Source organism: Meriones unguiculatus, chromosome 18 (assembly GCF_030254825.1).
Source record: "Meriones unguiculatus strain TT.TT164.6M chromosome 18, Bangor_MerUng_6.1, whole genome shotgun sequence".
Lineage (NCBI taxonomy): Eukaryota > Metazoa > Chordata > Mammalia > Rodentia > Muridae > Meriones > Meriones unguiculatus.
In genome coordinates, this window is record NC_083365.1 from 20,555,547 (window position 1) to 20,581,024 (window position 25,478).

General features: G+C 42.5%; 1 protein-coding gene across 5 annotated transcripts in view; it reads left to right on the plus strand.

Annotated features, from left to right (window-relative positions):
• The window catches only part of Tp53bp1 (tumor protein p53 binding protein 1), an 85,265-nt gene that overhangs the window by 41,424 nt on the left and 18,363 nt on the right, over positions 1 to 25,478 (plus strand). For 3 of the 5 annotated variants that reach the window (XM_021649859.2, XM_060372247.1, XM_060372248.1), the window contains 5 exons: positions 5,526 to 6,912; positions 14,610 to 14,729; positions 15,488 to 15,691; positions 19,907 to 19,964; positions 22,724 to 22,816. In XM_021649859.2, coding sequence (XP_021505534.1) covers positions 5,526 to 6,912; positions 14,610 to 14,729; positions 15,488 to 15,691; positions 19,907 to 19,964; positions 22,724 to 22,816 — 1,862 coding nt within the window. The remainder of the gene's footprint in view (positions 1 to 5,525; positions 6,913 to 14,609; positions 14,730 to 15,487; positions 15,692 to 19,906; positions 19,965 to 22,723; positions 22,817 to 25,478) is intronic. The other 2 variants (XM_021649860.2, XM_060372249.1) reach the window with 1 other exon arrangement.

The following is a 25,478-nucleotide window of genomic DNA, read 5'->3' on the forward strand; positions in this document are numbered from 1 at the left end:
CCTACCTCTGCTTGCTGCCTTGTTTGCTCTAGAGCAGTGGCTCTCCACCTTCCTAGTGATGGGCCCTGTAATACAGTTCCTCATGCTTCGGTGGCCCCCAGCCATAAAGGTACTTTTATTTCTACTTTATAACTGTGATTTTGCTGCTGTTATGAATTATAATGTAAGCATCTGCTATGCAGGATATCCTTTGGGACCCCTATGAAAGGATTGTTCGACCCCCAAAGGGATCACAGCCCACCGCTGGTCTAGTTTCTCATGCTGGTGGGGCTATTTTCTGAGATCCTTCTTTATACCCTCCTATTTATTTAATAATTTGCAGGTTGTGGAATTGTAGATGGTTGGTAAAACGTGCCTTGAGAAGTTCTGAAGGCATTTCACTGTTGTCTTTGAATTCTGGTGCTTCTACTGAGTAGTGTAAGGCCACTCTGAGCTTGCGTCGGGTCCTATGACCTGTATTCTGTTACTATAATCCTGCAGGGTTTTCTCTGTGTCCCAGTGTCTGTGTTCCCCACCCCCAGATGTGTCTTAGCTGTGTCAGGTTGACAGCTGCGCTAACTATGACATTATGATTCAGGGTTCATTCATGTTACTCTGCTGCATGGATTAGAATTTCAGACTATCTCATTGTAACTGATACCATATTGTATGTATAAGCTATTTACTCTTTAGCTCATCAGTTGATGAACACTGGGGTAGCTTCTCTTTTTTTGTCCCTATGACTCATGCTGCCAAGAAGGTTGGTGCAAAGACTTGTATAAGGATGTTTTATTTTTCTTATGTAAACTGTGGGTGCAATTTTTGGATTTTACCATCTATTTTAATCATTTGACTTACTAATTTCTTTTAATTAGTAATTAAAAGCCTTTGCTTTTAATACTTGAAGTCTTTTTTCCCCTCTGAATATTTTTGTCTTGTTTTATATGTGTATTTCCCTTTATTGATAATAATTTTTTGAAGGTTTTTTTTTCCCCCCTGAAGAGTCACTATCCTAAACTTTAATACTGTATTTGTTTAAGTGGTGCTAGGGGTGGAACCCAGAGCCTCCAGCTTGCTGCACTGCCACTGAGAATCAGCCCTTATCTATCTATCTGTCTGTATATCTATGTGTCTGCCTATCTATCTAAATCGATCGATCAATCGATGGACAGAGTCTTGCATTGTAACCCAGGCTAGACTTGTCTTCCAGTTTTGGTCTCCTAGCTGTTGGGATTACAGGCATGTGTCACCATACCAGTCTTGTTTAGTGTTGGGGAACTAAGCTGTAGGGCTGGGTGAATGACATGTATGTGCTTTACCAATAGGTTATACTACAGACCAATTTCGTGTCCTGTGTTTTGGTTTTGTTTTTAAGATAGGGCCACACGTGCTATCACAAGCTACTTATTATATAACAAGGCTGATCCTCTTGCCTCTATCTCCAGAGTGGTGGGATATGCTCAGTCACATGGCTTCATTTTGTTTGTTTGTTTTTTGAGATAGCGTCTCACTGTGTAGCCTTAGCTGTCTTGGAACTCATTATATAGATCAGGCTGGCCTCTAATTCAAAGATCCACATGCCCCTGCCTCCTGAGTGCTGGGATTAAAGATGTGTGCTACGAGGCGCAGCTTGTTGAATGGTCTCATCAATTCTAGGGCTAGAACCCAGGGCTTTGTGAATGCTAGGCATGAACTCCTCTAACTGAATTATGTCACCAACCTGTTTTAACGTCTTTTACATTTAATTTGTAAGTGTGTGTATGCACATGTATGACCCAATACGTGTGTGAAGGTCAGAGGATTATTTGAATGTATTGGTTCTCTCTTTCTACCTTGTGGATCTGGGAACCAAACTCTGTCAGGCTTGACAAGCTAGTACCTTTTGTCTCAGTCACTGCTCTACTGCTGTAAGAGACACCATGACCATGGCAACTATTAGGAGAGAAAGCATTTAATTGGGGCTGGCTTACAGTTTCAGGGGTTCAGTCCGTTATCACCATGGTGGGGAGCATGGCAGCGTGCAGGCAGGCACTGGAGCAGTAGCTGAGAGCTACATTTTGTTTATTTCTTTTTTCTTTTTTTGGTTTTTCAAGACAGGGTTTCTCTGTATAGCCCTGTTCTATCTACCTCTGCCTCCCAAGCACGGGGATTAAAGCTGTCTACCACACCTGACTGAGAGCTATATTCTGACCTGCAGGAAGAAAGACACCGTGGGCTTTTAAAACCTCAAATCCTGCCCACAGTGACATACTTTCTTTAAAGCCACAGCTCCTAATCCTTCTAATCCTTTCAAATAGTGCCGCTCCCTGGTGACGCAGCATTCAAATATGAAGTGTATGGGGCCCAATTTTTTCAGACTACCATACCTACTGAGTCATCTTGCTGGCCCTTGCTGTCTTTTTTTTTTATGATTTAAAAACATTTTAATTTTATGTGCATTGTACATGTCTGTATGCAGGTATCAGATCCCCTGAAACTGGCATTACAAACATTTGGGAACTACCATGGGTGTTAAGAATTGAACCAGGTCCTCTGGAAGAGCAGACAGCACTAACCACCGAGCCATCTCTCTAGGTCTGGAGTTTGCTGTCTTTTAAATGAGAGCTTGTCCTTATTTGCTAAAATTTAAGAGTGAAATACCAGAAATCTGGCCTACTAAGGTGGTTGAAGCTCCTTGTTCTGGAATTCACAGGAAATATGACCTGCTGGGGCATTTTGTCAGGAGTGCCTTTGTGTCAGAATGCTGGCCATCCTGGGTTGGTCAGGGTCCCCAGAACATGCAGTTTCCTGCCTGCAGGGTACAGGATGAGATGCAGGGTTAGACTCCATCCTGCATGTACTCATCACTCTGCCGCCTGTCCTCCATTTCAAGGCTTTGTGTTTTATTTTCTCCAGGGCAGAGGAGGGGCAGGGAAAGAGGATATGGCAGTTGAACTGCTTCTTAAATAGACTTCCAGGCAGTCCTCCTCCTGTTTTTAGCAGCAACCTCACTGTCACTTTTAAAATTATCTGATGTTGCTGCCAAGTCCTAAGCCCTTTTTGGGGGCATGGGAGTGGTGTGGTAGTATCACCCTGGTAACTTCTTGGCTTTCTCTTATTTGGCCTCATAATTAGTTTTTACTGGTCTGCCAAGTGGATTGCCACTCTTCCAGAATGTGTGTGTGTGTGTGTGTGTGTGTTTCTCTCCTTGTTTTTTTGGTTTTGGTTTTGGTTTTTCAAGACAGTGTTTCTTATATTTATGGTTGTGAGCCTAGCCTTCAACTGCTGAGCCACCTCTCCAGCCCTCAAGACAGGGTTTCTTTTTGTAGCCTAGCTAAGGCTGTCCTGGACTTTCTTTGTAGACCAGGCTGGCCTTGAACTCAGAGTGATCCACCTGCCTCAGCTGGGATTACAGGTGTGTCCCACCATACCTGGTGTTCTTTGTTTTTGTTTTTTTTAGAATTACGTATGCTAGAAAAAAGTGCTTTACCATTGCTTAGCAGGGTTTTGGAAATAAAGTAGATGTTGAATCTACCATTTTAATTTGCTAGTTCTCCTTTTTTCATTATGTGTCAAATTCCTACATATTATTTTTAAAGGTGGAAAAAGAGCGCTAACTCCTGAGGGTTGTTCTGACCACCAAATGTGCTGTAGTACCGATGCTCGTATGTACAGACTGTGTATATACCACACACACACAATAATAGCAAGTTAAAAATAAATAGTAAAAAGGTTTAAAGCAAAGCATGGAGGCACATGTCTGTAATTCTAGCACTTGGGTGGTAGAGGCAGGAAGATCTGTGCTTAGGGCCAGTCTGGGCTACACGAGATCCTGTTTTAACCCTCATTTTACCCTTATCCCCTCAGTAAGAAAGAAAAGGAAATAAAGGAAAAAACAAACAAAAAAATAGCAATTGAGGTAGCAGGTTGGCTGACATGGGGGATGGTGGGCATTTGCCAAAAAAGCCTGACAACCTAAGTTTTGATCACGAAACAACAATGGAAAGAGGACATTGACCCTTAAAAGTTACTCTCTGACCTTGAAATAGTGCTTTTTTTTTTTTCTTTTCAAGCTTTGGCTCTCCTGGACACACTTTGTAGACCAGGCTGGCCTTAAACCTCAGAACTCACAGAGATCTGCCTGCCTCTGCCTCCCCAAGTGCTGGGATTATCAGCATGTTGCACTGTGACCGGCTCCAAATAGTGTTTGTGTTAGGAAGAATACTGTGAGCATACATGAACACATATGTGTACCCCCCATATGTTTATTATTTTTTGGGTTTTTTTGAGGCAAGTTCTTACTATGTATTCTTGACTGGACTGAATCTCATTATGTAGAGTAGGCTGGCCTTGAACTCCTAGAGATCCTGTTGTCTTTTTTCTTCAAGTACTGAGATTAAAGGTATACAATTAAATGTAATGCGCATGTGTGCGTATTAAGACATTGTCGCTCTGGAACTCACTATATAGATCAAGCTGGCCTGGCATTTACAGCAGTCAGCCAACTTCTGTCTCCCAAGCTCTGGGATTACTGGCATGTTCCAAAGTATCCAGGGCTTTGGGAGGTTTTGAATTGTTTTGTTGTTTTGTTTTTGTTGAGACAGGGGCTCTCTATAGTCCTGGCCATCCTGGAATTTTCTGTGTAGACCTCACAGATTCTCCTGCCTCTGCTCCGGAGTGTTGGGATTAAAGGCATTGGCCCGCTTTGTGTATGTTAGGCAAGCACTCCACCAGTTGAGCTAGCAAATACATCAGCAGCCCACACTGAGAATTTTGGAGTCATCTTTAGGGGGTGTTGCAGTACCGGGGCTGTACTGTTTTGCTTTCTCCGCAGCAGTGTGGGAGGATTACAGTTGTTGCACATAGTTGTTGTGCTTGGTTTTGTGAGTTTTTATAAGCTTAGCCATTTTTGTGGAATAGAGTAGCGTTTCAGTTTGTTTGTTTTTGTTTGTTTTTGAGACAGGGTTTCTCTTTGTGAAACAATGACTGTCCTGGAACTCACTCTGTAGACCAGGCTGTCCTGGAACTCTCAGAGATCTGTCTGCCTCTGCCTCTGCCTCCTGAGTGCTAGGATTTAAGGGGTGCACTACCACTACCTGGCTTACTGTGGTTTTAATTCTATTTCTCTGCTGACTAATGCATTTTTAACGTCTGTTTTATAAATGTACGTAGTGGTACAGTGAAGCAGAATGTAGTTATACTCTGTGAGATCGGAGATGGTTCTATAAGCATATCTGGTCTCCGTTATATATGACAGACAGAATTTTGGTAGTTTGATGGTGGAGTTAAGTTTGAATCTTCTTGTGCTTAATAAGCTAGTACTTTTAGATTTTTGTTTTGGAATATGCTGATTCCTTGCCAGGGATTTTATAAGAAAAACATTGAACAGAGTGACTTGTGTAGTCGAAAGTCTGTTTGTTAGGTTCGGAGTTCTGGAATTACAGCCCTAGCTCGAGTTCTTTAATTTTTGAATAATTGATTTAGAAATGTAGGTGAATTCAAAGGTTAGATATAAAAGAAACATGATATGGACAGCTGATAGCTTGACTCTTTTTATTCTTCCTTAGGACATTTTCATTCCATCACCAAGTCTGGAAGAACGATCAAATGATGTGAAGAAAGGTGGAGATTTGCATAGCTCATCTTTGACTGTTGAGTGTTCTAAGACTTCAGAGAGTGAACCAAAGAATTTCACTGATGACCTTGGGCTGTCCATGACAGGGGACTCTTGCAAACTGATGCTTTCTACAAGTGAATGTAGTCAGTCCTCAAAGATGGAGAGCATGGGTTCTCCTAGGACTGAGGAAGATGGAGAGAACACGCAGGTTGATGATACTGAACCCTTGTCTCCAGTCACCAATTCTAAACTTCCTCCTGAGAGCGATAATACCCTGAAGAATCCAGCACAAGATGACCAGGTAGAAGTGAATCAAAATGATGACAAAAGAAAAGGGGATGATACAGAGAACAGAGGTGACCATGTTTGTGTTTTAGCTGCTGGTGGTAAAGAAAGGGAAGAAACTGTTGCTGAAGATGTGTGCATTGATCTCACTTGTGATTCTGGGAGTCAGGCAGTTCCTTCTCCAGCCACCCAGTCTGAGGCACTTTCTAGTGTTTTAGATCAGGAGGAAGCTATGGAAATTAAAGAGCACCACCCAGAGGAGGGGTTTTTGGGATCTGAGGTAGAAGAAGTCCCTGAGACTCCCTGTGGAAGTCACAGAGAGGAGCCCAAAGAAGAAACGATGGAAAGTATTCCGCTGCACCTTTCTCTGACTGAAACCCAATCCCAGGCACTGTGTCTTCAGAAGGAACTCCCCAAAGAAGAATGCCCAGAAGCTATGGAAGTGGAGACCAGTGTGATTAGTATTGACTCCCCCCAAAAGCTGCCAGTACTTGACCAGGACTTAGAGCAGAAGAATCCAGAACCCTGGGAAGAAGCTACTTCCGAAGACTCCAGCATTGTCATTGTTGACGTGAAGGAGCCCTCTCCTAGAGTTGATGCTTCCTGTGAACCTTTGGAGGGAGCAGAGAAAGGTTCAGATTCCCAGTCCTGGGAGGATGTGGCTCCAGAGGTAGAACCATATGCTGAGACTAGATTACATTCTCCAGAGGAAAAGAGTGCAGAGTGTGATGGAGATGTCAAAGCAGAGACCACAGAAAAGGACTCTGCAGATGAAGACCCTCCAGAGCCTCCTTTGCCTGCAGATGAAGACCCTCCAGAGCCTCCTTTGCCTGCAGATGAAGACCCTCCAGAGCCTCCTTTGCCTTCAGTGAGAGACGAACCTCCCAGACTGGACCAGGACATGCAGGAGCCCCAGCTTCAAGAGAAAGAGAGCTCAGTGACCATAGATGCAAAAGTGGCTGATGCCAAGCTGCTGGGCTCAGAGGGAGCGTGCCAGGAGCCTGAGAAGGCCCCTGCCCCTGCCTCACAGAGTTTCTGTGAAAGTTCTAGTGGTGAGTGATGGCAGATTCATGTTGAGCTATCCAGCCAGGTTCCCATTTGGAACGGAAGGGAGGAGAGATCTGACACTGTGTCAGGACTCAGCATTAGCTTGAAGGAATAGTATTTGGAAAATTTTGAGATTAAGCGTTCTAGTTTTTTTTTTTCAAAGTTGTAATTATTTACATCATTTGTGAGTTATCAGCACCATAATTCAAGAGTAGTCAATATGTTTAATTAGGAATTGTTCTAGTTTTTTTTTTTTGTTTTGTTTTGTTTTTTTCTTTTCTACTTAGGTCCTACCCTTGAGGCCCCCAACCTCATGGTTAACCTCATGTGAGCTAGGCAGGTGCCACCAGTGAGCTCTACCTCCAGCCTTAACATTTTCATGGTTTTACAAGTACAGTGATCCTTTTTTTCTCTCTCTCTCTCATCTCTTTTAGTTCAAGGTTTCATTTTTGTGGTTCAGACTGGCCTCATGCCTCACACTTTGTTTTTCCTGATATTTAACAACTTTATCTTATAACAATTTTTAAAATTTCCTTGGAAATTTTACACTTTTATACAGTATATTTTGATTATGTCCATCCACTGTTACCCCCTCTAAACACCTTGTGGCGCCCCATCCCCATCACCTTCGAGCTCCATGTTTTCCTTTTATGGACTTGTTATTAATAGCCCCTTGAGTCCGGCCATTGCTGTCCATTGGTGTATGGTTGTGAGGCCCTCCTCTGGATGTGGATAGCCACAGTAGAGATCTCTCCCTCAGCAGCTATCAGCCACTAGTAACCCTTTCCCCATTTGTGCTAGAATTGTGGCTGGCTCGTGCAGGTCCATCGCAGGTAGCCATAGGTGCTGGGAGTTGATGCGTGCAATAGCCGTGCCGTGTTCAGAAGACCGCATTCCACTGCATTCCCCTTGTCCACCAGCACTTACATTCGTTCTGCCTCTACTTCTGCAGAATCCTCCAGGCCTTCATGGAGATGATTCCTGACCAGCTGAGCACTCACCGTCACTTCTACCCGTAGCTAGCCTAGATAGGTGTCTGCAGTAGCTGCTGCCCACTGCAAAAAGAAGCTTTTCCTTTTCTGACCAAAGTTGAGAGCAACATTAATATATAAACACAAATATTTAGAGGGCAGATTGACAACTTGGCCATCTAACATTAACAGCCAGTAGGTTCCCAGCTGTGGCCTTTGATCTGTCTAGTCGTGTAATACCATGTTTTTCTGTCCCCGTGTCTCAGGTGCTGGGATGGCTGGGCTGTGGTGCCACCATCCCTGGCAGAACTCTTACTATTTTTTATAGTTGTACGTAAAAATATTCTAAAATACTGAGATATTAGTTGCTATGGTGGTAACATTCTTTATGAATAGTATTCCTCATGAATATTCGAACAGCTTATGTTGTTAGTTGCTGGAATGAGCTACTTTTTGTCATAGACAGTGCTTTGTTAAACATTTTTTTACTAATATGAATCTGGATTATTGAAAATGCTGGAAACTTATTTTATTTCCTCCTCATTCCTTCCCCCTTTAATTCTCTTCCCCTTTTCCTTCCTCTCCCCAACTCCTCCAGCCCCCTTTCACTTCCTCCCCTTCCCTTTTCTCTTTCCTTCTCCTTTCCTCTTTCCCTTTCCTCTTTTTTTTCTTCTTTCCCTTCTCCTTCCTTTGATTTCCTTTTTCCTCTTTCCCTCCACACAGCTGTCGCTTCTCCTTCCTTCTTTTCCCTCCTCTTTCCTTTTCCCTCCCTGTCCTCCATTTTGTTGAGAAGTATAATAACTGCTCCGTGTAGCAGGAGGCATTCTGAAAATGAGGTCTTCCCTTCCTAAATGATTCTCCAGCTGGGCTGTGGTGCACGCCTTTAATCCCAGCACTCAGGGAGGCAGAGACAGGCAGATCTCTGTGAGTTCAAGGCCAGCCTGATTTACAAAGAAAGTCCAGGACAGCCAAGGCTATACAGAGAAACCCTGTCTTGAAAAAAATAATGGAAATAAATGGTTGGAAATCTTAATTACAAAAGGTTGAGAAATTAAAAGTTGTCTTGCAGTGGTGACGTATGCATCCCAGCACTCGGGGAAGCAGAGGCTAGTGGATCTCTGTTAAGTTCAAGGTCAGCCAGGTTTACAGAGAGTTCCAGGATAGCCAGGGCTACACAGAGAAACCCTGTCCCAAAAAGCAGCAGTAGCAGCAATAACAACAACAACAAAATAAAAGGAATTAAAAGTTGAGGCTGGAGGGATGGTTCAGTGGTTGAGAATGCTTGCTGCCTTCCAGCGGACCAGAGTTTGGTTCCCAGAACCAATTTGGGCAGCTCACAGTCCCTGTAACCCCATCTCCAGGGGATATGGTATCCTCTTCTGGCCTCTGTGGTACCAGACCCTGCACATTATGAGCAGACGTGAGGCATAATACACACACACATCAAACAAAAATAAACATTAGTTAAGGCCTGATTTAGTTTATGCTGTAGACTTTCTATGAAAAAGCCTCTAGGCCTAAGACTGCCCAGTGTCTAGCTCAAAAGAAACAGTAACCCAGCTATTCTTCAGAAAGCAGCTGGAGTCTACACCTACTGCTGGGGACAAGAGTTAAAAATAACTATTTTTTAAAAAGAAAATGAAAGTTTTATTTAGAAATTAGAACATGTAGAATAATAGTTTCTGAGTGAGAGAATTAGTCTAAAACAAGAATGTTGTAGGAAAAATAGAAAAACTATTATATGTTTAAAATATAGTTTATGGGTTGGATGCGGCTGGCGGTAAGGAGTTTGCTGTGATTTCCTGAGGCCCTGGGTTTGAGTCCCTCACTGCAAAAACAGTAACACAGAATACAGTTGTTTAGTTGCTAAAACTTAGGAGGATTCAAAAAGAAGAATGAGCTGGGTGCAGTGGTGTATACCTATAGTCGCAGCACTCGGAGGCAGAGGCAGTGCATCTCGGTGAGTTCGAGGCCAGCCTTCTCTACTTCTCTATTTCTCAAAGCGAGTCCAGGACAGCCAATGCTACACAGAAAAACTCCGCCTTAGAAAAATAAATAAATAAATAAAGAGAGAGGAATGTGGAAAGTTAATGATTCTTCAGTCTAAAAAGGCAGAATGAGGGTTAGGAATGTAGCTCATTTGGTAGCGCCTGCCTACCAAGATAAAGTTTTATTTCCAGTACTGAATAGATTTAGTATGGTGACTATACCTGTAATCCCAACACTTAGGAGGTGGAGACAGGAAGAACAGAAGGCCAAGGTCTCCTAGGCTACAGAGGCAGTTTCAGGTCAGCCTGGGGTACATGAGACTCTGTCCCAAAAAAATTACATAAATAATGCACTGGTGAGATGGCTCACTGGGTAACGGCGCATCCAGGCATGATGGTCTGAGTTCCATTCCAGGGACCCACATGGTGAAAGGAGAGAACCAGCTTCCTATAAATTGCTCTCTGCCCTCCACATGTGGGCTGTGCACATAAAATAAATGAAATGTAATATAACATAACATTTTAATAAAGCAAGCAACTAAGTAAGTCATCCTGGGCTATGTGAGAGCTCGTTTCAAAACTAACCAAGCAAACACTAAGAGGTGTAAAGTGGGTGAGTTGGGAGTGGGGATGGAGCTCAGTGTTGGAGTACTTGACTAGTGTATCTAAGACATGAAGGTTTCCTATCTAACACTGCAAAACATACACTTAACAAATAATTGAGTCCCAGTTTTTCTTTTTCTTTCTTTTTTCTTGTTCTTCCTTTTTTTTTTTTTTTTTTTGAGACAAGGACTCACTGTATAGTCTAGATGTCCTGAAATTCATAGGTAGACCAGGCTAACCTCAAACCCAGTTCATTAGATTTCTTATCAAAATTAGGACACTTGTTTTTTGTTTTGTTTTGTTTTTTTTCTAGACAGGTTTTCTCTGTGTTGTCCTGGCTGTCCTGGAACTTTCTCTGTAGACCAGGCTGACCTCAAACTCAGAGATCTGCCTGCTTCTGCTTCCCTTTGTGCTGACATTATAGGCATGCACCACCACGCCCAGCAAAGGGACACTTATTTTAAATTTAAATATTTTTCTTTGTCTCTTTTTTCCTGTCATCTTTCCTTTTTCTCTCTTTCTCTTCCTCTTTTTCTTTTCCTCCCTCCCTCCCTTCCTTCCCTCCTCCTTTCCTTCCTCCCTTCCTCCCTTCCTCTCTTCCTTCTCTTCCTTCCTTCCTTCCTTCCTCCCTCCCTCCCTCCCTCCCTCCCTCCCTCCCTCCCCTCCTTCCTTTCTCGCTTTCTTCCTTCTTTCTTCCTTTCTTCCTTCCTTTCTTCTTTCCTTGTGTGACAGGTTTTCTCTGTAGCCCCAAAGCATTTCCGCTCCTGGCTTTAGTTACAGATCTGTCCACCTGGCTTGTAGACTCGTTTTTTACAAACAAAAACTAGGTCTCTTATAGCCCAGGCTGGCCTTGAACTCTGTGTAGCTGAGGCTGACACTGTGTTTTTGATCTTCTTGTCTCCACTTCCAAGTGCCACTACTATTGTGTACATCAAGGACAGTTCATGTGGCATATGGGGGTTGGGGCAGAGCTTTGCATGTGCCAGGCAAGCACTCAACCTGCTGAGCTGCATCCCAGCCCTAATAGTTTCATTGATTTTTAAAAATGTCATGCTGAAATTTGAAAAAGTGCTCAGGTTGTTCAAGAAAAATGAGATTGTACTGAAAAGAGGGAGTCAGATGGGAGAGAGGGAAAGAGGGCCACAACCAGTCTCGATACCTCAGTTGATGGTTGCTGGTCACTGCTCGCAGGTCAGCAGCCTCCTCCCACACCTGCCTGTGGAGGCTGTCTCTAAGAAGGCGGTTCTAGAAAAGTTCCGGCTCAGCTAACGCCACAGCTGTTACTTCACAGGCTGCGGGGTCTCTGTTGAGGTGCAGCTGTAATCTTCATTGCTTTGTGACAGAAGGTCATGCTAGCTGGCACAGGCTAGCACACAGATTATTCATGCACAGCATCGCAGCATAGAAGTTTTTCATTTACTTCTTGTTTTTTCAGTTTAGAGACAGATTCTTATTATTTAGCTCTGGCTGACCCAGTACTTCGTAGCCTAGGGTAGCCTTGAACTTAGGACAGTCTTCATGCCTAAGCCTCCTGAGTGCTGGGATGACAGCATGACCTGCTAGACGCCACCTCTTTGTTGTTGTTCTGTTCTTTGTTTTTCGAGACAGGGCTTCTCTGTGTAGCCCTGGCTGTACAGAACTCAATCTGCAGACCAGGCTGGCCTTGAATTTATTGCAGTCCACCTGCTGCCGCCTTCTGAGTGCTGCGTGTACAGGTGTGCACCGCTGTGCCCAGCTGGGAAGCAGTTCTTTTAAGTACACGTGAAGACAGTAGGTGCTTTATGGCATAGTGCAGTTAGGAGAGACCGTCCTTGTATTGAGCCAGGTGAGGTGGCGCACGCCCATAATCCCAGCACTCGGGGGCAGAGGCAGGCTGGTCTCTGTGTGTTCGAGGCCAGCCTATCTACAAAGCAAGTCCAGGACAGCCAGGGCTGTAACACAGAGAAACCCTGTCTTCAAAACCCAAAAACAAACAAATAAACAAAAGGCCAGGACTTTTGAGTTTCAGACCTGTTCTAACTCACTAACTCTTTTCCATTCTTGGGAGTGCTTTTCTCTTTTTTAATAAACCATCTGTGTTTCTACTATTTATAAAATTCTCAGGAACTTCAATACCAATTGAAAAGGTTTTTTTTAGAGTGGATGTGGTGGCTTATGCCTATACCTAGCATTTGGGACAAAGAGACAGGAGGGTCAACTCATGTTGAAGGTGCTCTTGACTCAGGAATTACAGGCCAGTTTGGGCTAGCTCATGAGACCCTCTCAACATCCCTCCGAACCGTAGAGAGTTTTAGGTAGTACTTTGCAGTAATGAATCCTGAGAATTTCTTAGTAATAAGGCCAAATTTCTTACACAGGTGTTTTGATGGTTATTGTTTTCTTTTGTCTCTTTATTGTATTTCTATTGATATGCTGATATGAAATAGGGTAGCCTATTATTATCTGGTAAAGAAGAAAAGATTTGGGTAATTTAAATCATGGGCTAAGCATGAGAGAACTGAAATGTAGAAAATTCCGGTTACCTCAAAAGGATAAAATAGACAACAAATGTATTTTGCAAAATTTGGTGATAATCTTAACTGTATTAATGGTGATTTTTCAGATGGCTAGATAAGTACAGAGAAATGGAAAAATCTTTGGAGGACACTGAACATGAATAATTACAAAAGATGGAAACCTAGGCTTGCTACCAGTTAACTGCATACTGACTGAAGAGTTAGGATTTAGATTTTTTTAAGGTTTTATTTTATGTGTATGAATGCGTGTGTACCAACTATGTTGGTTCTGGGAACTAAATCTGAGCCCTCTGCAAGGTACTCTTAACTGCTGAGCCATCCCTCTAGCCCGAGGAGTTAGGAATTTTCCTTGTATTGAAAACCTCAGAGGATTTTGATGAGAAGCCAGCTCGGTCAAAGCCCTATCATCCAGCTTATCTCTGGTTACACTGTTAAGGAACTGGGGGCTGGGACAGAGGCTGAGAGATGGGTAGGCTGTGGTCCAGGACTGAGGCTTTGGAGGCTGCGTGGAGGCTGTGGCAGCGTTGCCCTCAGGACGTGAAAATGTTTCAAGTCTCTATTAAGTTATATTGATGAAATTAGATGGTCTTAAACTTCTTGTAAATTTTATTTATTTATTTTTTTAATTTTGAGACAGGGTTTCTCTGCGTAGCCTTGGTTGTCCTGGACTTACTTTGTAGACCAGGCTGGCCTCGAACTCACAGAGATCTACCTGCTTCGGCCTCCCTGAGTGCTGGGATTACGGGCATGTGCCACTGTGCTTGGCTTGGTCTTAAACTACTTTTAATAAGTTTTACCTAGTATTGTTCAAAGGAATCTTGCGCCAAAAAACAATTTCCACTAATAAGACACACGTTTGCATGTTCCTCTGTCTCCCCGCCTCTGCCCTTTGAGTGCTGGGAGTGAAGGTGTGTGCTGCCACACACACCTGGCTAAAAAGTGCTTTTATGTCTTCAAGATTTTTTAATGTTTATAATAATTTAATAGCAACCAACTAAACATGTACATTGGGAGTGCTCCTTAGGAAATTTACCACGATGCAGGAATTGAGTTTTGAATATTGGTACGCTGTTTAGCATCTAGAAAGAGTGCTATTCAGTACAGTTGAAGGAAAGCCTCTGATTTGGTTGTTAGAACCAGTGACTATTTTGAAGTCTTTTCTGGCCCATGAGATCCTGTCCCCTTTCACAGCAGACCATATGTCAGGCTTTGCTTTGGAAGTCTGGGAGAATGCAAGCTCAGAAAGAAGCCGCCTAGCACATTTTGCCATTTGGACTCAGAAGGGTCGGGCCTGTGTGTCTGGATGCAGTGAGGGGTTGGGCTTGTGTGTCTGGATGCAGTGTTTTGGAAGCAGAGGCTGACCCAGTGTTGCTCAGGCCTGTTTCTTTTTCTGCCTGTCCTCTGGTCGTGTTCTTTTCATCACAGCTGCTGTTGATGGCGGTAGAGTGGCTTTCTCCAGCCGCAGGGACTTGCTTTGGATGACTGGTGAAGGTGATAGGATTAAGAATTTGGGAAGAGAGCAACTGTAATTTTTTTTATAGTTCCTCATTTTTGTGTAATGTATACTTCTGTGTGGTTTGGTTTTTTTCATTATTGTGTTTTCATTTTTGTTTGTTTATTTCAGAAACCCCATTTCATTTCACTTTGCCTAAAGAAGGTGATATTATCCCACCACTGACTGGCGCAACCCCACCTCTTATTGGGCACCTAAAATTGGAGCCCAAGAGACATAGTACTCCTATTGGTGAGTGATTAAAAAATAAAAAGATATTTAAGGCATTAAAATAAAAGCTATTTAAAGGCCTTCTAAGATACCATTCTTTATGCAAGTGATACTTTTGGATCTGAGGAGTTGGTTTGATTAAGAAGGTTGAGGTTTGGTTTGGAGGAGCAGGGTATGATTTTACTGGCAGGAGGTAAGAGGTGGTAAGAGGATGGAGAGAGAGGGCTGAGGGAAGGGGGGGATGCATAAAGCTTGTGTCATATCACTGGAGAGTGGTGGACATGGAGAGCTAAGCTGGGCCATAGAACTGTTTCCAAGAAAGAGACAGGAAGTAGGGAGAAGTGCTGTGCTCAGTGTGCTGGCTGGTCAGTCTGCTGCTTGACAGGGCAAAGAAACTTAGCTCCTCTGTCCATGGAGTAGCAGGTAGGTGTCTACATTAACCTATTTGTTTTCTCTAGTCAGTGCTGGGAGGTAACAGTCATTCCGCCTGGAGTCTCCTGCTACCTATGCCTGATGCTGTCAGATGTGGGTTGGCTGAGGGCTCATGCAGCATCCTTTGTCCAGATGCAGAAGTGGAACTGAATCCTCTTAAGACCAGGTGTCAATACTAGTTGGTAGTTGCCGATACCTGTAACAGGATCTATCCTAGGGACCCTCTAGAACCCTGCAGAGTGGTGGAGCCAAACAGGCAAATTGATCATTTCGAATTGCTGGTTTTCATGTTTGTATTTTAGTGTTCTTTTTTTTTTCTTCCTTCCTCCTTCCTTCCCTTCTTTCAGGGATTAGTGACTATCCAGAAAATACCATAGCAACCAGTGATGTCATGTCTGAAAGCATGGTGGAGATTAATGATCCTTTACTTGGAAATGAAAAAGGGGATTCTGAGTCTGCTCCAGAAACGGATGGAAAACTGTCTCTGAAAATGAAACTCGTTAGTCCTGAGACAGAGGCCAGTGAAGAATCTTTGCAGTTTAGCCTGGAAAGTAAGTTTTACTTTATGTTACTATTGGGTAATTAGTTATTCCAGGTTATCGAGGAAGTATTAATTATCTTCTGTTTTTAATGATGGATACATCTATCATTGTGAATGTATTTGTAAAGGCTTATTCTCAGATTTCATATTTGGCTTTGGCGAATGTTACTGAAGATAAAGGGTTCTATAATTTTATAGTGTCTGTTGCTTGTACCTCTCTCTCTGTATTGAATCTTTCACATTCAGGAAGAGTTTAGGGGTTCAGAGATGGCATAGTGGAACATGTACCGCTCTCCCAGAGGACCCAAGTTCTGTCCCCGCACTCACATTACCTCTGGTTTCTGTGGCACCTGCATTCATGAGCACGTATCTCGCTGCTATATATGTAATTAATTTAAATAAGATTAACATTATAAATTTATGTTGACACTTTCCCAAATGAATGAAGTTGTTTGGTTAGAATAAAAAGAGGGCACTAGATCACCTGGGACTGGTGTTACAGATGGTTGTGAACTGCCATGTGGGTGCTGGGTATCAAACCTGGGTCCTCTGGAAGAGCAAGTGCTCTTAACTGCTAACATGCTCCAGCCCCCCACCTCCAAAATAATTCTTATAAAAGAGTTTGTATAGAAGCAGAGGGGAACTCAGAAAGTAGGGTCAAGCCTTGCAAGCCTGTGAGGAGAAAGTTACAAGAAAATAACAGTATCAGCTGATAGGCGCTGGGTCCAGTGGAGAGGTCAGAGAATGTTAATTTGAGGGATGTGGGTTGGTGCCTGGGAGTGGGAGTCATACAAACATGAGGCTTCAGCTTGGACCAGAGAGAAGCCTGAAGGCAACTATGTTCATTAATCTCACCCTTGCTCTTTTCTCAAGGCTGTCAGTCTTTAGTCTTCTCTCTGGTCTAAGCTGAAGCTTCAAGTTAGTAAACTGTCATATGCTGTTTGAGCTCACTGAGAAGCTGGTTCTAGAAGCAGAGCCACTCCTTCCCCCAGTGCAGATCTAAGTGTGCTTAGGTCATGTGTCTTCCAACACTCCCTCTCCCCCCATCCTACTGGGAGGCAGAGCAGGTGGATCTCTGTTGTGAGTTCAAGGCCAGCCTGGTCTACAGAATGAGTTCCAGGACAGCCAGAGCTACACAAAGACCCCGTCTCAAAAAAACAAGACAAAATAAAAAAAAAAACAAGAACAACAAGAAGAGGAAAAGCCCAAACTCCTGTTCTGGGCAGGCTGGCACCCTAAGTATGTAAAAGGGAAAGAGGAAAACGGCAGCAACTAAGGGTGTTAGAAACATTGCAGCCTAGGAATAGTTAGAAGGTGAGGTCGCCATTGCTTATCCCGTGGGGTGAAAGTGCCTGAGTGGGAAAGAGAAGAATGCTGTGCTCTGCTTGGAGCGCCCTCAGTGGGGACCTAGTTAGCTGCCTCTAAAGGACTGCCCTGGTTGATTTCTGCTGTTTTCAGCACCTGATTGGAGGTGTTGTTCTCTCTGCTGCCATTCGCTGTTTACTTTTCTTTTTCTTGTTATATATTTAATAAACTCACTCATTGGAAACTGAAGGCATGACTATAAGACCACTCTCCATACCAGACGAAACTCGGGGCTTTTGGATTTGAACCTAGAATGTCAATGGGAATTAAAGTATTACATGATTTCATCCTTATGGTTGTCTTTGGTATTAAATAAGGGTTTATCCAGATAGAGTATGTGAAAGGGAACAATATTGGCCCAGGATACCTCAAGACCAGGTTCTCAGCACAAAGGAGATTTATTTGCCCAAGGGCAAGGGATAAGAGACAAAGATAGGAGATAGAGGACAAGGTAGAAGAGAGGGGGAAGGAATATTTGTCTTGAACAGGACAACAAACTGCCTCTGGATAGAAAAGAGATAGACATGGCCCAAAGGAAAACCCAAGTTACGATGAGGCATTTTTGTTGGGCATGAGCCGAAGGGGATTTTGATAGCTGGACCTTGGGGCTGGCTTTAGGAATGAAATCTAATGGTTTTTTAGCAAGGTAGGAGTGGGACCTGCTAAATGCTGATGGTGGCATTTGGGAGACTGGAACCAGAGGATCTCAAACTCAAGGCCATTCAGAGCTGAGAAAATGGAGATGGGAATAGGAGTGGGAAAGGTGAGTGAATGGCTGGGAACATGTTAGCACTGAACTTTATCTTTAGGTTGTAACTGGGAGACCTAGATGGTGCTAAATAATACACTCCTCCCCCCCCCCTTTTTTTTTTTTTACTACTAGTAAAGTAGTATCAGGTGCTGGGGTCACAGATTCATTGATTTCATCCTCACAGCAGCTTGGGAAACTGATCATGTTTTTCTGTTACAAATGAGAAAACTGCAATTCAGAATAAAAGCATTTTACCCCTAGGCTGGCTAAGTTCAGGGGCCAGGCTCCAGCCACCATTTAACTCTGCTGCCTCAACAATAGACTGTTGAGCTTATATTGAGTCATGAGTGTTTTGTCAATGTTTGAAAACATTTAAGAGCTTTTTTTTCTGAGACTGGATTAAATTGCAAGTGAAACGAACATACTCAATCCCTTGACACTTAGTGACACGTTTATGAAAATACCTTGTTCCTCTTGCTGTCCCACTTATGTTGTTGCTGGCTGTTTTGTGGAATGTGTACTCTTTCAAATACCTATCCTTAAAAACATTTTAAAAGTTATTTTTATGTGGTTGAGCTTTAGTCTTTATGTATGTATGTGCACCATGTGTTTTAACATTAAAAAATTCGCCAGAACATATTTAATATAAGAAGTTTATTATGAAAGGGGGGCCGGGGAGAGAGAGGAGGAGCACCCCAGAAAGGACAGAAAGGAGAGAGACAGAGCAAGTCAGAGAAAAAGAGCCAGAGAGAGAGCACACAAATAGGCAGGGGCGTTTTTATCTTCTGCGCCAGCAGCAGGTGACAACATCAGGTTGCTAGGCAACCTAGAAGCAGGCTATTTTCTTGTGGACTAACATTACAGTGTGTGTGCCTGGCGCTATAGATGGTCATCTGCAAGAGCAGCAAGTGCTTTTAAAGCCCTTTGGCAAGGTCTTGGTGCCTTCTACATGTGAGTGTTTCTAAAATGAACCACTTAATTTATACACTAACTTAAAATATTTTTCTGTAAATTTTATTATTTATTTTGAGGTAGAGTTTCATTATATAGCTCAGGCTGTCCTAAAATTACTATGTAGCCCAGGTTATCCTTGAACTTGCACTCCTTCTACTTGAGCTCCCAAATGTTGAGATTACAAGGGTGTATCATACTATACCTGGCTTATCATGTAGTTTATTCAGGTTTTTTGTTTGTTTGTTTTTTTAAATAAAAGTTTTAGCCCAGCATGGTGATGTATTATAGAAAATTTATTAATTTGACAGGGTTTTCTAACCCAGCTAGTTCACAAAAATTGAGATAGAGATCTATTGATTTATTCAAACAGTTTTAAGCACAATCCCTGGGCATGTATGATTTATATGAATTTTCTAGTTTGGCTCGTTCCCAGTCACATGCTGGAGAGTATTATTTGCCAATATTTGTTCTGTCCTGGCTGGATGGAGCAGATCCATCTTTCTCTTCTTCATCTCTTCCTGTTCTTCTCTGCCTTGTGGTCCCTACCTGAGACCTCCACGCTGAAGCCCTCCTACTTCTCTTCTGCCAGTTACAGAAGCCTTTTTAAAATTAACCAATCAGAGTTGATTCGGAGCAGAGTTTACACAACATTGTGCAGTGTACGTGTGCAGTGCACTGGTATTTTGCCTGTATGTATGTCTGTGTGAGGGTGTCAGAGTCCCTGGAACCAGAGTTACAGACAGTTGTGAGCTGCCCTGTGGTTGCTGGGAATTGAACCCAAGACTTCTGGCAGAGCAGCCATTGTTCTTAACTGCTGAACCATCCCTTCAGCCCCAATTTTTTTTTTTTTTAAAGATTTTCTTTTGTATTTTCTCATGTGAATTTTAAATTTCTTGTATGGGGAGGTGAAGCATGCTGGCTTAATTTTCACTTACAGACATGACAGGTTGTAGTTCTGACTAAGCAGATATGTTTCTGTATGAAATCCAAAGTGAAAGGAAATGGTAGAGATAAGAAAAACTTGTCCTTTCTGTTGATACTGAGCTTTTCTTGTTTGTATTTCTTCTGCTGTTGGTGCAGCGGGCAGAGGGTTAGATTTGGTATTGACTGGTCTGCTTCTCTTTCCATTCTCTCATTGCTTTTGTTTTTGTCCAGAGCCTGCAACTGCTGAGAGAAAAAATGGATCTACTGCCCTTGCTGAGCCTGTTGCCAGGTAACCAGTGCTCGTTGTTATTTAGAGGAGTTTAATACAAAGGTACTGCTTAAAGAGGAACACATGAAAACACTCAAAACTCAGCATAAAGTATTCAAACGTGTGTTGAATTACAGGCTTTCTCAGTAATTTTAAGTCTAACAAAACTTTCGCTATTCTCATTGTTAAAATACCTGGTGGTTTTCCCACCATTCATAGAAAGGCCCTTTTTCTTTTTCTGTTGATGACCAAGGTGAGGAAACAAAGGACCAAAGGAGAAGGCTCTAGACACATTGTCCTTCTGTGGTCTATACTTGGCTACAGCCTCAGGATGTTTTGCTTTTTCTTACCAAATTTCTTGCCAGCTACTATGTTGAGCTGTTTTTGCTTTGTCACAAATGCTGCACTGCTTTTAGCAAAGTATGCCGGGAGGCGCAGGTGCTGGTGATGAAGCTGTGCCATCTGGTGGCTGTGAGAATAAGATTGTTTGAATTTGTTTCTGACATGAGTCATCCCAGCATGAAAACCCTAGAAGGCAGTTGGTGACACACAGGTGAAGGTTCTTAAGCCAGCATAGGCAGGCACTGTGAGTACAGCCTTGGAATGCAGCGGGCTGAGGGTGTTAGCTGGATCTGTGCTGCATTTAAGAGTTCTCTGCCTTGGCCAGTGACTATCGTTTTTTAGGAGCTAGACTTTTGTTCAGACCCATACTACAAGTAAATGACTTTTTGTGTGTGTGGGGGTGTTGGGTTTTTTCAAGACAGCGTTTCTCTGTGTAGCCTTGGCAATCCTCCACTTGCTTTGTAGACCAGGCTGGCCTCGAATTTACAGAGATTTGCCTGCCTCTGCCTCCCCCCCCAGTGCTGGGATTGCAAGCATGCACCACCATACCCGGCTGTAATGACAATTTTTACAAAAGGATTTGAGCTTATTATTACCAAATCTTAAAAGTTTTAAAGAAAATTTTAAGTTTTTTAAAAGAGATAAAAGTGACTACTGGCTAAATATGACCCTTTGTGGATTTTTGAACCTTTTGGGAGAATATGGGGAGAAAAAAGCAAAGGTTGGTGGGATATGGAAAAAGATAAACATTATTGGTATTGCCGTAAAGTGTTTTTTAAATGTAAAAATCTATGCTTAAGAAATATGCATGTTAGCCAGGTGTGGTGGTGCACACTTTTAATCTCAACACTGAGGGAGGCAGAGGCAAGTGGATCTCTGTGAGTTCGAGGCCAGCCTGGTCTACAATTCGAGTCCAGGACAGCCAAGGCTTCACAGAGAAACCCTGTCTTGAAAAACCGAAAAACAAAACAAAACTAAACAAAACAAGAAATTCATATGTTAAAACTTGATCATAAGAAGTCAAAGAGGGGGCTGGAGAGATGGCTCAGTGGTTAAGAGCACTGTCTGCTCTTCCAAAGGATCCGGGTTCAATTCCCAGCACCCACATGGCAGCTCACAACTGTTTGTAACTCCAATGCTAAGGGATTTGAAATCCTCACATCAATGCACATTAAATAAAAAATAAATTAAAAAAAAAAAAAGTCAAAGAGGCCCAGTGGTTAAGAGCACTAGATACTCTTCAGAGGATTTGGGTGCAATTCCCAGCACCCACATGGCAACTCACAGTTGTCTTTAACTCTAGTCCCAGAGGTCCGATTCCTTCTGGCTTCTTTGAGTACCAGGCATGCATGTGGTACAGAGACATACATACAGGCAGAACACCCATATACATGAAATGATGAAATTAAAGTAGTCATCTAAAATAAGGTCTGTATTCTAAATGATTGTTGCATCCTCTGCATTTAGGTGAAGCAGTTAAGTGTTTGTGAAAAACAGCTGGACTCTGTTCAGAGTGCTTGATGCCACCTATTTTTTAGTCATTTTGCTGTGGGAAGACTAAAGTATAGACAAAAGTAGAGGATAGTGTAATATGGAAAATCATACTGTAAGTGGCCAGTCTTCTTTGATTATAAAATGTTGGAGTGCCCCCTTCCAATAGTGGGTTATTTTGAAGATGATTCCAACTTCATATCATTTTATCTAAATATTTCAATGCTAGCTATAAAAGATAAATATTCTTAAAGTTAACCATATTGTTTTCATACTTTTGGTGATTCCTTAATATTATCAAGTATTTGGTGTATCAATATCTCAGCTTTGCAATATTTTCAGTTAGAATCAAAATCCCAAATTACAAATCACATCCAATTAATATATTTAGTTTTTTGTTTATTTTTTAAAAATCTTAACATCCTTATTCCTCTTTTTGTTCCTCTTCCAAATTATCTTCTAAAGGAACTAGAAGTTTATCCTGTTGATTTCTGTATACTGGATTTTTCTCTTTACTTCCTTTTAGTATTTAATACAGTTTCTCTCTACTTTTCCTCCAGTGACCTCACTGAAGAGTTTTTCTGTGTATGGGTGTTTTGCCTGCATCTGTGTCTATACACCACATATGTGCCTAGTGCCAATGGAGGCCAGAAGAGGCCATCAGATCCCCTGGAACTGGAGTTACAGATGGTTGTGAGCTGCCATGTGGGTGCTGGGAATGGAACTCAGGTCCAGCAACCATTGCTCTTAACTGCTGAGGCATCTCTTCAGTTCCTATACTGAAAGTTTTTATTTTGTTAATTTGAAACATATCAAAGAGTTGGCTTTTGGGGGTGATGTAGATTGCAGTTGAGATGCTGAGGAACTCTGTGTCTAAAGAGAGTGATCTCCAGAGGTGCTTTTCCATTTGAATTTACAAGATGCATTGCTTTGATGTATTATAACAGTCCTCAGAAGCCCGTGTCTCTGTTCAGCTGCATCTGTGAAACCCGGCAAGAGAATGAAGCTGAGAGTGAGGATCCTTCCTCTGCACCCATCAGGTAAGTTTTCTTACTCTTTCTTTTTTTGTTTTTTTTTGAGGTTGGGTTTCACTCTGTAGACCAGGCTGGCCTTGAACTCACAGAGATCCACCTGCCTCTGCCTCTGCCTCCTGAGTGCTTGGATTAAAGGTGTGCTTCACCACACCTGGTATTTTCAGCAGCACTAATAAAATATATGGTTGATTCCATTTCATGGTGTTGCCATTGTTTTGTGAAGTTGGCAATTTTATTTATTTATAAATAGGTTATATTGGTGTTTGGCATTGATTGCTACTGTTTTGTGAAGTTGGCTGTTTGTTTGTTTGATGTGTGTTGTATGGCCCAGGCTGGCTTCCGGCTTCTGTGCTTAAGCATTGCTCTTGCTTCAGCTTGCTGAGTGAGACCACAGAATGACTGCACCTAACAGGCTTTTTATTTGTTTGTTTATATATTTGTCTTTATAAGACAGGGTTTCTCTGTTTAGCCCTGGATGTTCTGGAACTTGCTGGAACCATGGTGTCATCAAACTCAGAGATCCAAAAGGCATGTGACATGCCTGGCTATTTATTTATTTTTAAAAATAAATATTCATTTGTGCATGTTTGTGTTCGTGTGTGAGGTGTTTGTGTTCGTGTGTGTGCGCGCACGCTCATCCATGTGGAAGCCAGGGGTTATCATGTTTCCTCAGTCACTCTCCACCTGTTTTTTTCTTTAATTATTTTAAAATTTAATTAATAAGTCATTATTTTTGATACAGAATTTCAGTATGTAGCCTTCACTGGCCTGGAGCTTGCTCTGTAGACCAGCCTGGCATTGAGATCAATTTTACCTGCCTCTGCCTCCCCAGTGCTGGGATTAAATGTATATACTACCAAGCCTGGCCTCTATCTTTGATTTTTAATTATGTGTGTGTGTGCATGGGTGCAGTGCTCAAGGATGGAGGCCAGAGGTGTTGGGTCCCCGGAGCTGACGGGTGTTGGGAGATGACTAACAGGTGCTGTGAGGATGCTGTAACTGAACTTAGACCCTCCTTAAGAGCAGGATGCACCCTTCACCCCCTCTCCACCCCAGCTTGTCCCTTTCTTGAGCTCACAGATTGGCTAGATTTACTGACAAATACACTCAGGGATTCTCACCTGATTTCCACCATTTCCCTCCCCCAAGCGCAGGGATTATGTTATGGGCCCAGGCTGGTCAACCAAAACTAATGTGTTTATGGCTACAATCTTATCATTAATCATTTGTTCAGTGCTCAGAGGAGAATGAGAAACAGCAACTTCTGATGTTTAGTAGGAATCTGCTAACACTGTCAAGATTGTAATGAGTCACCATCGCACACACACAGTTTCTTTTCTTTCTCTTTTTTTAATTTTTATTTATTTATTTATTTATTTTTGAGATTGAGACAGAGTCTCACTGTGTGTGTAGCCAGGGACTCACTATGTACACTATGCTGGCCCCAGACTCACTCAGGTCTACCTGCCTCTGCTGGGATTAAAGATGTGCTTTATCATGCCCACCCACCACTTTTGGTCTTTAAAGAATAACAGTTCTGATTAACTCTTTAGAGATAAGGGAAGGGGGAAAGCCTTAATATTGGTATCTTGGGAAAAATTTCCCAAGCAAAAGATAACTTTGTTCTAGAAGTAAAATTCTATATAGAGGTTCTACCCTGAATAATAGTTTCTGGGGTGTTTTAGGTTTTTTGACCACAATACTGCTATAGGCTGCGTAACTTATGAGCCACAAATTTATTTCTTAACATTTGTGGGGTCTGGACAGTCTTAGATTAAAGCTGGTAGGCTCATTTTGTGGAGAAGGCCTGTTCCCTGCACAGGAGTTTCTGGAGTTGGGTTTACAAGTGCACTCACAGCTTTAGGACAGCGCTACCTTCCTGATGTAATAGCTTCCCATAGGCCTTCACTCTCAGTGCTATATTATTGGTGTGTTAGGGTTTGTGAGGCTCAAGGATTCAGTCTGTAGTGTGAGGTAAAATGTGCAAGCTTGTTTAAGGATAGGAAACAATTACACCTTGAAATTAGCAATTGAGTCTTGTCAGCCTTCATGGCAGCCTGTTTCCTCATTTGTTAGTTGTTTTAATGGTTTAAACCTGAATTTGCAGGTGAGTTGTTTCATTAATTGCTTTGTTTTATGCAGCTGGTCGTGATTATATATCTGCTGTGCTCACATCTTATGACCATTCATAGATCATGAAGATTTAACTGCTACTCATGTGTTTCCTGGTAGTGTGTTCTGTCCTCTTTCTCAGTGGACCCTGTATCCTCATTCAGCCAGTGTTCCTCACAAATAGGACACAGCTCCAACAACCAAGATGGTCCTTTTAGGTAGAAGGCTGTTCAGGTCCATTGCCTGTTAGTAAGTACATGGTGCTGAGTGACAGAGACCTGGGAAACTCATGACCCAACCGGGGAAAGCCCTAAGATGCTCTTGATGCCCATCTAGGCAGATTTAGCTGCTGTGAATGAAAGCTCCAAGCTTTGTTTTCTCGGGCCAAAACCTGAGGTAACACTGGGATGGTTTCCAGCCCCCTCGTAGCGGTGAGGGGCTGGGTGGGACATTGTTGGTTCAGAATGGAATTTTTTTTTTTTTTTTTAAAGAGAGCCTTTGTCCAGCTCTCTCTCTTTGTCATGGTGGCTCTTGCCTTTAATCCCAGCACCTGCAG